This window comes from Manihot esculenta, chromosome 6, assembly GCF_001659605.2.
Source record: "Manihot esculenta cultivar AM560-2 chromosome 6, M.esculenta_v8, whole genome shotgun sequence".
Taxonomy (NCBI): domain Eukaryota; kingdom Viridiplantae; phylum Streptophyta; class Magnoliopsida; order Malpighiales; family Euphorbiaceae; genus Manihot; species Manihot esculenta.
Window position 1 is genome coordinate 30,030,327 of NC_035166.2, and position 11,480 is coordinate 30,041,806.

Genomic DNA, 11,480 nt, shown 5'->3' on the forward strand with positions numbered 1-11,480 from the left:
AATTTTGTATGAAAAAAGAAAATTGTTTTTTAATTTTTATTTGATTATTTTAAATTTGTATAATAAATATATTAATAATTTCAAATGAAAATGGATGTTGATTTCTTTTTCAGGGGAGAGATTTGTTTTATCTGCTGCATCTCATTGCATTGGAGTGAGAAAGAAAAAAAAAAAAGGCATTATTATGATCCTAAGTTTAGTTAAGAAGTTAGCATTCAAGATTTCTTAAGCTTTCTTCAATACTAATTGATTATTGATAATGCTAACAATTCTTTTTTTTATTATTATTATTATAAATAATAATGCTAAATTGTATTAAAACAAATTATACAATTAAATTTTAAAATATGATTTAAATTTTAAATCCACACCATATTATATTAATCTTAATAATTAATGGCTTTATTACAAAAATTATTATAGATTTTTATAAAATCTCTAATTCTTCTATATTTTAAAATTATTAAACTAAATTAATCATTCCATTAAAAAAATTATATAATATTTAAGGCGGTTATTAATTTATTTAATAGAATAGTTACAAAATTTTGATTAAAATAATTTGAAAATTTAGATTTCACATTTGTTATTTGAAGAAATACCAATCTGATGATCTTCTTCATAGTATTGTTGTAAACCTACATTTTGCATATGGGATATCACAGCAAGCAAAGTCATTTCCTTTTAGCGTTTCCAGATAGAAGCCTTCGCCAAATTCATGATAAATTTGTCTATTTCCAATTTGGCATCTCTATCTCTCTTTTTTTTTTGTCCTACTTCCATTTGTGGTACGTATATCAGTAAACATGGCCTCAAACAGTTTAATTTTCAGTTAATAGATTAAAGTATGATGAAAAAAAAAACCTATTTTTTTCATTTATATTTTAAATTTATATTATAAAAGAATGATAAATAAAACTTGACTATTCACTATTAGGATCAAAATTACTCAAATGATTTCGATTAATGAATGTAGATGTAATAGTTTATTAAGAGGCCGGTTAATCATAATTGATACAGTTATTTTTTTTAAAATAAAAATTAGAAATTAAAAAAATAGGACTTAAAACTTGTTAGTGATTACAATTGATCGTAATTTTTTTTTTCATTTAAATTGTATTGATTCACTTTAATTTATTTTAGAATAAAAACCAAATAAATGATATCTAAAATATTGAAAATGCTGTCATTTTGAAAGATAGTCAAAATCGAACTAAACAACTTGAAACATAATCTTTTTTTCAACAAAAAAACAGAAACCGTTTCCAAAGGAAATCCCCTTTCCAATGGTTCTAACTTAAAATTGGCCCGTGACCAGAATTAAGTAAAAAACAAGCAGAAGAAAAAAAAGGAGAAAAGTGAAATTTTAGGATTTAGAAACTTGTATATTGTATACAAAATGCAGAATCAGGAGAGACCATGCCGAGAGAGAAAATGCATGTGGATTCAAGAAAGCTGAGTATCTGAGACAGGTTAAAAAAATCGAAATCAAACCGAAACAAATCGGTTATTTTTCCCATTAAAATTGATTAACGTTAACATTAATAGTAGAAATGATAGAGGTGAAGGAGATAGGAAGGAAAAGTGATTTTGTTATACAAAGTGGTCGCAAGCAAATATCAGGAATCAATGCAACACACAACTAAGAAAGATTAATGTCGTAAACATATAATTATTTTCAACATAAAAAAAATGTCGTACACATAAATCAAGGGACACAAACACAACAATCTAGTAGCAATAGCAAGTAGCAACTAAAAATCAAAGCTACTCAATAACACAAGTTCCCCTCTTCACAACCGCTTGCTGGCTGCTGCTCATCCACCTATTATGGAAGTTGTCTCTCTAAAATTGGATAAACAAATCTCATGAACTATACACCAACTTCAAGGCAAAAAATGTAAAAAACATAAAACCTCATCTCATTTTCAATCATCATCAGTACTTAACACTACAATATCTGCCCCCAGGAAAATTATATCGGACTTGCAACACGGGAAGAAGTTTTTCATCTTAGATATTGTTGACTACACAGGGATGACATCAAAATTTGATGTATCTTCACATCTCAAAACAATACCATCAAGGCTAGCTGGAAATGTGCACTTGGACCACTGCCATCCCGTTGCCAATGGCTCAGGTGGTGGAACAATCATGAGTACGTTTTCATTTCGCTGAACAATTCCCATCACGCTGACCGTGCTGCCTTCTTTGATGTACCTACAAATAAACAAAACCACAATTTTTAGCAACTTATAGGAAACATCTAAAACCTACTCAGGAGAATTGGATTCTTATGCAAGATGATGCATTCAATAACAAGAGGGACTAATAATGAATGCCGCCTTATATATCCAGCATGTGTAATAGCTCAAGATCCCCAAACTACGGCCCCAAGTACTATAAGAACACACTCTCAGGCCATCTTAATTCTTTAACAGGAGATAGTCTTACCCTTCTTTCAATTGCATTATTCGATCATCACCTGAAAGCTTTTTATGCCCCAACCACCTGGCAAACTCTGGAGACAAGTCTTTCTTCTCTGGGTTAATTTCAATAACATAGGAATCATCAACAAAAGGAGTTACCCTTGTGCCACTGCCAGTCTTAACCAATGCCCTCAGCCCTGATTGGAAATCAGAGATGTAGAAGTCGCTTACATGCCTCTGTAAGACAAACCAAACCATACCAAAAACTACAATTAATTTAAGATCCTACAGCTTACATGACAAGCCAGCCTACAGTTTTGACAATAAAGTTCTCAATCTAGAGGAACACTATAGCCACTTTGATAGCACATCAGTGTAAAGAGATACAATTTGAAAATTCTCAAGAAGAACAAAAGGGGGTGGGGGTAGAGGGAGACATGCGGAAGCCAATAAAATATTTCAAGCCAGCTACTCACCTCTGATGATCTTAGACCCCATGTAAAGTGACGATGGTTAGGATTGGCTGGTTTTGAACCCCATCCACGATACTCAAACAATCTTGTTGATTTATAGACACATCTGGGAACTCTTTGGAATGATGACTCCAGAGGTACATTACCACAGGTAACCACCTTAATTACAAGACAGTCTTCCAGTCAAATTCTAATAATTAAGAAGGTGACAAAGGGAAAAGAAAAAAAATCCTGATTAACTTGCACATGAGACATACAAAAAGCCAGGCCCTTAAACCACAAATATATCCATGTCCTGTTTCTAAAAGAAATAAAAAATAATGTTTACCTATATTATGAAACTATTAGCATATTGAACTATTTCCAGGGCATCAAATTTATTTGGTTGATTCTAAATAAAAGGGAAAAATAAGTACACTTTGGGTCATTCAGAACTGCAAATCCCAGTAAAAGCGAATAAAATGCAACATACTGCATTGAGAAGTCTGAAAAGAGGGGGGGGGGGGGGGACAAATGAAAGGAACATGTATATGACCAGCATACATTCATACATGAATTAGTTAGTGCCAAGAAGCAATTTGCTCAAATCTCTTCTATTGTTTGATTGTCTTCCACTCTTCCTCCAAATGCACCATGTTAGACAGTAAAAATCCCAATTGCCACAATCACCTTTCTTACTGAAACAATGGATGGCTAACAACTAAATTACTGCTCCTGTCACGAAACTTCAATCAGAACAGAAGAAGTGCCTACGGATTCCATGTCACAAGTCAATGTAATAAAGATGCTATGATGTCTCAACATTCAAATTTACACATCCAAAACCAACTTAATATCATTCTTCCCCATAAGAGATTATGCTTCAAAATTTCCCCAACTGATAGCAAACTCAAAGGAGTTCTAACAATACATACACTTCTCACTAGGAAAGAAAATGCCAGAAAGATAGACCCACTTCTCAACTCTACAACAAGAAGTCATGGACAAGCTTCCTTTTGTTGGATTTTTCCAACAAATTAGTGATCTCAGAGAGTTAAATCATCAATCACGATGTCTGCTACCAGTAATCTATCCCATATATACTGCCTTCAAAGAACCCCTATTCATGGCAATAAAAAGAAAGTGGAAAGATAAAGGCTGTTTCATTGGATCAAACATCATGCCAAAACTGAATGCTGCTGACGTCTCCTGAAAAATTTTGAGAACATATCTCCATACCAAATAAATACTCTTCCTGAGACCTGTAAGTAATCACATTATATATTAAGAAAGACTAAACTAGTCTCCATACGCAGTTGCCTCAAGCAGCAGTGAATCGCTGCAAGAAATAGTAATGCTAACAATCAGGCCCCCCAATCAAAATGGAGAAAGACGTTTCTCCACTCCATCACAAGATATTCAGAGTTTTCTTCTACTAAACCTAGAAAGGCTTGCACACCTACCACAATCTAGGCCAAAGAGATGGGACACAGAGCAGTTAGGATAGCTTTACAAAATAGTCTCAAGTGGAGTAATTTTATCCAATTTTGACAGTGCAAATTGTCATAGCCAATCACACATTTCATAGGTATAGTTACATAACAAATATGATTATAAATTTTTATTCAGTTCCTTCCATGCTATCACGCTCTTAAAATAGTATCTTAAACTAAGAAAAGCTCAAGTCCTTGCAATTAAGGGTGCATAAATATACATGTCAATGGTTTTCAAAACATTGGAAACTATTCAAAAATCATAAAGAACCAAAATTTTAAATTCTTGAAATGTTATAAAAGCAAGACGTAAATCTGGGTGTGTTCAAGAGGTTTCTGCACAGCACTATGCACGTAAAGAGCCGTTACAATAGGATATGATTTTCTTGTAGGTCTCAGAGCCATTTAAACTAACAGAAAAACTTCAAGCATGTGCAATGGCAAAGCAAAATCATCACAAGGAAGGGGAAAAAAGATCCAATTTTACATCCAAATAGATGGTGGCATGAGAATATATACACACACGCGCTTATATCATAAGAGCATTTATCACATACCCCAGTCACTTTCACATATTGCCCATTCTTTGCAGTTCTAAGATCGGCATCGGGATAATGAGTAATGAAATCTATGATGGCCTTTCTTCCCCAACAAACATTCCAAACAACTAGTGCAGCAACTGCTCCAAAGATGACCACAACAACAATAAGGAGAATGGCATTGTGGACTGCTCCAAGAATAAAACCACCGGCAAGGAATCCCATTACAAATATCAGAATCACCAACCATAATACTGTCTTTGGAAAGTTCCTCCTGAAAGAATAGTCATCATCTTGACTAAGAGTAGTCACTGCTAGGTTGTGAGCACTGGAGAAGCTGCTAATTTTCCCTGATCCCATAGATTCCAGAGGACCTGATACCTTTCTAGGAACCCCAGAAGAATTTAAGGGTCCTGATGTTATGAGACCAGTTGCAGGCAGAACAGGTGGAATAGGCCCAGAATTTTGTCGCATTACTCCACCAGATTGAGGGCCAGAGGACTTCTTTACAGGATCCCCATGTTTATTCAAAGGTCCAGAACTTGACTTCTTTAGTGAAGCTGAACCAGGCATGCCTCCAGAGGATAAAGGACCAGACACATTGTACCCAGCACGAGGAGCAGGGTTGGTCATCAAGGACCCTGAATGTGAAGAAGCCCCAGCAAATGATCCACTTCTTGATGGAGCATTAGGTATTGGCCCAGATTTTCTAGACTTAGAACCATCCATAGGGATATCAAACATTTTTCCTAATTCTCCTGACTTCTTAATATCACCACCAGTATAAGGCATAGCTGTTGACGTCATTGTTGGAGTTCTTTCTTTGGGCTGTTCTGGTCGGCCCGACACGAAAAGGCCATTGCTGAGTTGATGAGATGGGTATCTGGAACCCATCGAGCTTTTTAAACAAACTCGAAAGAAACCAAGCAATGAACTAACACTGAAATGATCCTGTGTCTCACTGAAATTTAAAAAGGAAAAAACAAAAAGGTTTCTTCAAGCCCTTATAGACTTTATAGGAGGAAAAGATAAAATCAACTACAAAAGCTATGATAACCAATTGTCAATTGCGAAAAAAACCTGACCTGCAATAGACTGCCTATTAGACAGGCAAACATTCAGGAAATGTGACAAACTAAAGATACGGCAATGATCTGCACCTTGTGGTCAATAAAACACAAATTAATTACAAGATTAGAACACCAGGATTTAGATTTTCAACAAAATAAAATGAAAATTAAAAAGCCTAAAATATTAAGAATGCAAAAGACAGCTGGAGGCATTCACTTGAGAAGAAAGACCGAGACATAAAACAATTAAAAAAAGGGATCACACAGATGCTATGATAATGATCCAACAAGAAAGTAATCCACTGACCATCACATAAACTATTAGTTTAATGGAGCTTTATATAATTATAAGGACCTGAATATTGAAATAATAAAGCATACAGCTTTGAAATTGATTTCCTTCCCAACATCTGTCTGAAGCTAATCAATGAGAAAAGTTATTCCAATTAAATTAAAAAAATATTATCAGAATCTTGAGAATTTCAAAATATTTACAGATCAAGCATATCATTTGGCAATCAAGGTATCTGATGTGTGATCATAGCCTGGATTATTGGACTGCACAAAATATTTCACCAATTTGAAGGGGAGAGAACCCAAGTTATTTTACAAAATTACACATTCATAATCATGAATCTGTGACTAGAACAATATTAGCTTGGGAATTCTAAACGATACAATGAATGGGTGCATGACCTAAGTACCATTGGAGGTAAAAGCTTTTGCACAATCTGAAGCATAATTAGAAGAATGGAAATTATTAGCCTACTGTAGAACTAATTTTCTTCCTCATTGCTTAGTAAGGCGTTAATGTGCTGCAGAAACAAAATGTTGATAAAATTAAACATTTCATTATACTTTGACAAGTTACTAAAAGTTGGCTCCATAAACAACCATCCAAAGACTGATGTCGTCCAGAAAATCACAGCACGACTATCCAAAACAACTCAGGAGAGTCAGAAAAATGAAAACCAATGGGAAATGAAAAAATGCATTGCTTAGAAGAGGCACTACCATGCCTTTGTGGGCTGAACCCTAAATAGGATATAATGACACAATATGCTTGGCGTCATGAAATCAAAGACAAGCATCCAAAGTTGAAAGGATATGAAATTTAACCAATTATCTATATCCAACTAAAGTCTACACCATCCAGACTGCAGAATTCAGATAACGAGGGAAAAGAAATTTATTTTTAACAAATACCCAGAAGACGTAAAAAACAAGAAACTTAGAAACTTGTGGAATCCCATTGTGTCTTGGATACTTCAAATGAGTTGTTCCATTCCGAAAGAACAATAAACAACTCCCTTTTGGTCAAAATATCCAAATCAATACTTCTGTGCTTCACAAATTCAAATCCTGGATTTTCAAAAGACCCTCAACATTGTTCATATTGTCAAAGATTTTTCTTCTTTTCGCATGCTTTCAGACAGTCAGAAATCTAAGATTCAAAAGTCGAATTTCAAGTTTATTACGTTCTCTCAGCAACCAACAGACTATTAAAGGAAGATATAATGTCTAGGCCACTAACTTTCTATATGAATACTCGTACAAAATGGATATATATGTAGACGCGAAAGCAAGCACGTACCTACAGTAGATCAACATCATGACGCAAATAGAGAAAACAGAAAAATATCCATACCAACAAAGTAAGAAATTGCGGAGAAAATGCCAAGATCTAGCAAGCGCTGAGAGTTGAATAGTAGGATGAGAAGGAGATGCAGTGAAGCCCAAAAGCGCAAGGATGAAATGGAAGTGAAGGTGAATATATTGAGAGAATATGATAGGTACCTGAACAATCAGCGAGAAACGGAATGTGGGTTTCAATCAATCAAAAACAGGAGGTGAAGTAATAGTAGTGGCAGTTGCAAGTATGAGCACAGCTAGATCCCATCCGCGTACAATTCACCATCTCTCTCTCTCTCTCTCTCTTGAAGGAGCCACAACAACTGGTGGATTGTCTCTTTCTGCAAAAAATAAAACCCACCAAATTAAGAGAGACTGAAAAAAGATTTATTTTTATAATAATATTACCTGATTATATTCACCTTGACTCTCTGCCCTTGAGCATTTGTTTACTAATTTATTTCTTAGCGCTTCTGTGCTGGAATGGCATACACTGTGCTGCTGGTGTTACATCAGTGAAATTACCATACTAGTCCCTGAAACTGTTGATATTACCATGAGAATTTCTTGGAACGAAGTTACGGAATAAATTAATAAATGAATTAATTCATGTCGCGACCAATAAAATAATAAAACGTGTCATCCAAAACCAATCCTTAGTTTTCTACTGCAGATTAGACGCGTCAAAATTACTGCCTTTTCTCCTTCCAAACTCCGCATCCTCTTCGCCAGTCAATTCATTGGAAGGGATGAGTTTAGGGGATCAGCTAAGCTTCTACTTTCTCCTTCCTTGACATGCATCTAACCAATTTAGTTTCAGAGGCAGCAATGAGGCTGGAGAAGAGACAGACGTGGTAGCTGGACTGGAGCTAAAAATGAAAGAGGCTGGCTTTTGCATAGAGTTTAGGCAAGACTGAAGCAACAGTGGAGCAAGTGAAACGTAGTGTTCGAAGGAGAAGGTGAATGAAACGAAGCCCATCTGTTGTTTCTGCTGCATTATTCTTTCTGAGGAGCGAGTGAACCATCCTATTTGAGCAAACAATAAAAACAAAATCTTCCATTGGTTTCGAGAGCTGCAAATGCAATCAAACCATTTTGCAGTCCTCCACTACCAATCCAAACCTCCAAGCCAACGGCAGTGGTTTTAGCATCGCTGCATTATTAATCCCTTCATTTCTATTTTTTTTTTTATATTCGTTAAAACTAATATATTTTATTTTTTATTTCATAGAAATTGCATAATTATTATTACATTATTTTAAAAATTAATAAATTACTTTGTTTAACTTGAAAAATAAATATAATATATCTCTTTTAGAATAGATGAAAATGTGATGTAAAGTTGAATCTTTTTTTCGTCCGATGATTTCTACCGAGATGAATGGTGAATATTTATAAAATTACACTGATGAGGTGGCAAGCGGAGAGAGGAAACGGAGGAACGACATCTCTCGCCCCGCCCATCTCCACCTGTCCAGTCACGCGCGGGCGCACGCACTCTCTCTACTTTATCCAATTATATATTCTCTCTCTTTCTGTCTCAAAGCCTATCTGTTTTTGTGTATTCCATCTAAAAAGCATGGCCCTTTCCCTCTCATCCAAAACCAAAGCCTACCTAACCAGCTCTCCGGCACGATCAATCCCCCGCTTCTTAGCTCTGCGTGCCCAATCTAATACTCCTTCCCACCCCAACCACATCGATTTCTCAGATGACTCCTCCTCTACCGACCCTTCCCTCCGGAAACTCGAGGATGCCATCCACCGGATCATCGTACGCCGCGCTGCACCTGATTGGCTCCCTTTCCTCCCTGGTTCCTCCTACTGGGTCCCACCTCCTAGATCCACCGCCGGATCCCTTGGGATTGCCCACTTGGTTGAGAAGCTCGCCAATCCATTGACCGATGAGGAGTCCCTCTCCATGACCACCGTCAGAGGTTGGCCTTCCTCCGATTATTTTGTTAAAGGTAATTTGATTGCCTTTTTCTATTACGATTTGGAAGGGTGTTTTTTTTTTTTTTTTTTTTTTTTTTTTTTTAAATTGGGAGTACTGTCAAATGCTCGGATTTTGGATGCCTTCCTCATCTAGAGAAAAATTCTGTGTGATTTTGGTAGTTATGAATGTTTTTGGTTGTTATTAGCTGGCTTCTCCTTTCCGAAAGATTGATTGGTTGTGTTCTTCAATGCGTATCGACGTATGTATGTTTGGGGTATTCTAATATTTATTTCCTACTTCCCCTCCTTATGCATGTCTCTAAGGGGGAAAAAAACCGTATACTACTGAGTTTTTCCTGGAAAATACGTTCTTTCTAAAGCTCAAGAGTAGGAGGATGAGGAGGTCAGGAGGAGAGGTCAAAGCGAGAACAATTATTATTTAGATTCATCAATTGGATGCCCAATTTTACTACTACGCTCCCAGCTTGTGCCTCTGAGAGGGATACTGCGTTTCTTTCCTGTATTAGAGATTAGTTTTTAGTGGTTCTTGAAAGTCCCCAACATAGATTGCTTGCTCTCTCCTCCGGGAGGATAAATACACTAGTGTTTCCCATAGCAAAAATCACATATTGCTGAAGCCTTGAAAATAAAAGTAGGTAGGATGAGCAGATGAGGGAAAATGATGTTATGAGTCGCTTGAATTTATAAATGTGGTTATACATTTGGAACTTCCTTTTACAAACTGATGCATGCTGCAACTATTTCCCAGGGGTCCTTTGAAATAATAGCTTATCTGGAATACAATGTTAATTACACCTTTTCTTTTCGTCCTATGTTCTTATAGGTTCACTTCCACATTCAATGGAGTTGACTATAACTTCAAACAAAGCAGCAGAGACGGAGGCAACTTCCAATAATACTTCTAAACCTGAAGATGAGGAAGGATGAATTGTGCGTCTAAAAGAACTAGCATCTGGGTGAGTGGAATTTTTCCTTGGATATGTTTATATTGGTTACTGCTATTTTTGTTTTTCACTTTGATGGTGTTAGTAGCATCTGCTCAAGGATGTCACTAACAGCAATATCTAGCATAGTGTTAGGTTAAAATTAAGTTGGCCACGCAGTTTGGGATTAAAAAGCTGGTGATTCCTGCTTCAGATATTGCAAATGTCAGTATGTTAATTAGTTGTTCCGTTGTTGAACTGTTTTACTGAAATCATGCAACGATGAAGTCTAAGAGGCATTTATTAACCTGAAAAAGATATTTGAATTGAAATTATGATGACTCAAAAATAAAAAAAGATATGGGAAGCTGGGCCATGATGTCACATAACAGCAGTACTAGGTAGGGGATATGAAAAAGGAAGAAAAGGAGGTTACATGTAAGAACTTCCTCAGATTACCATGTTTATCTGATAGACTGATCTTTTGCCTTGTTGACTCGCAGCTAAAACTTTGAATTGACGAAATCATTAAACCTTAACATTTTTTTTTAACCTTCCAATTGACTCTCTTATTGCTGTGTGTCAGGCTCATCTAGACTTGTAAATTTTATGTAGAACAAAGACTCGATAGACTTGAAATTTCACAAACTGCATGACAATTTGGTCAAAAGGAGGGAGCTGCACAGATGCAACCTGGTGACGTAGCAATTATTTACCTTGATCATTGCTACGCTCGAAACATGTATTAGTGGCTTTGGTTGAAGCGCACGTTGTATTATTTTGTATCTCTCTGGCTTGCTGAATATTTGCTGTTCTGATTGTAGTTCACTTGATAGCTTCCCCTTGTACATATGCTTTCAAGAGTAATAACAATGGTGCTTCTGTTCTTACTTATCCATAGCCCTCGTTTGTCCCTAAATTTTTATTTTTAAAAGATGCCTAGAGACATATTGAGGATGTAAATCAGTATTTGATGAGATGGCAAAAAG

The 11,480-nt window shown here is 35.9% G+C and overlaps 2 protein-coding genes across 8 annotated transcripts; one reads left to right on the forward strand and one right to left on the reverse strand.

Moving 5' to 3' along the window:
- Positions 1-1,643: 1,643 nt before the first annotated feature.
- Positions 1,644-8,188, reverse strand: LOC110617599 (uncharacterized membrane protein At1g16860). 6 transcript variants are annotated; one of them, XM_021760502.2, is made up of 7 exons: positions 8,038-8,188; positions 7,781-7,956; positions 5,999-6,073; positions 4,932-5,874; positions 2,906-3,061; positions 2,455-2,666; positions 1,644-2,220 (listed from the first exon to the last, which is right to left on the reverse strand). In XM_021760502.2, the coding sequence occupies exons 4-7, from the start codon at positions 5,805-5,807 to the stop codon at positions 2,028-2,030; spliced, it is 1,437 nt and encodes a 478-aa protein (XP_021616194.1). In that variant the 5' UTR covers positions 5,808-5,874; positions 5,999-6,073; positions 7,781-7,956; positions 8,038-8,188; the 3' UTR covers positions 1,644-2,027. The 6 variants fall into 6 exon arrangements, with proteins under 6 accessions (XP_021616194.1, XP_021616197.1, XP_021616196.1 ...); XM_021760505.2 differs by lacking the exon at positions 8,038-8,188 and adding an exon at positions 7,632-7,677 and having other exon boundaries at positions 5,999-6,067; positions 7,781-8,006; XM_021760504.2 differs by lacking the exon at positions 8,038-8,188 and having other exon boundaries at positions 5,999-6,067; positions 7,781-8,006.
- A 963-nt stretch (positions 8,189-9,151) lies between these two features.
- LOC110617601 lies at positions 9,152-11,385 on the forward strand. 2 transcript variants are annotated; one of them, XM_021760507.2, is made up of 3 exons: positions 9,152-9,579; positions 10,392-10,524; positions 11,078-11,385. In XM_021760507.2, exons 1-2 carry the CDS (start codon positions 9,195-9,197, stop codon positions 10,493-10,495), a joined length of 489 nt encoding a protein of 162 aa, XP_021616199.1. In that variant the 5' UTR covers positions 9,152-9,194; the 3' UTR covers positions 10,496-10,524; positions 11,078-11,385. The 2 variants fall into 2 exon arrangements, with proteins under 2 accessions (XP_021616199.1, XP_021616200.1); XM_021760508.2 differs by having other exon boundaries at positions 11,107-11,385.
- The last annotated feature ends 95 nt before the right edge of the window (positions 11,386-11,480 follow it).

Coding starts and splice junctions, on each gene's coding strand:
- LOC110617599 (XM_021760502.2), bottom strand. CDS start 5,807: ATGGGTTCCAGATACCCATCTCATCAACTCAGCAATGGCCTTTTCGTG. Junction 2,667..2,905: donor GGGGTCTAAGATCATCAGAG/GTGAGTAGCTGG, acceptor TTTGTCTTACAG/AGGCATGTAAGCGACTTCTA. Junction 2,221..2,454: donor ATAATGCAATTGAAAGAAGG/GTAAGACTATCT, acceptor GTTTATTTGTAG/GTACATCAAAGAAGGCAGCA.
- LOC110617601 (XM_021760507.2), top strand. CDS start 9,195: ATGGCCCTTTCCCTCTCATCCAAAACCAAAGCCTACCTAACCAGCTCT. Junction 9,580..10,391: donor CTCCGATTATTTTGTTAAAG/GTAATTTGATTG, acceptor ATGTTCTTATAG/GTTCACTTCCACATTCAATG.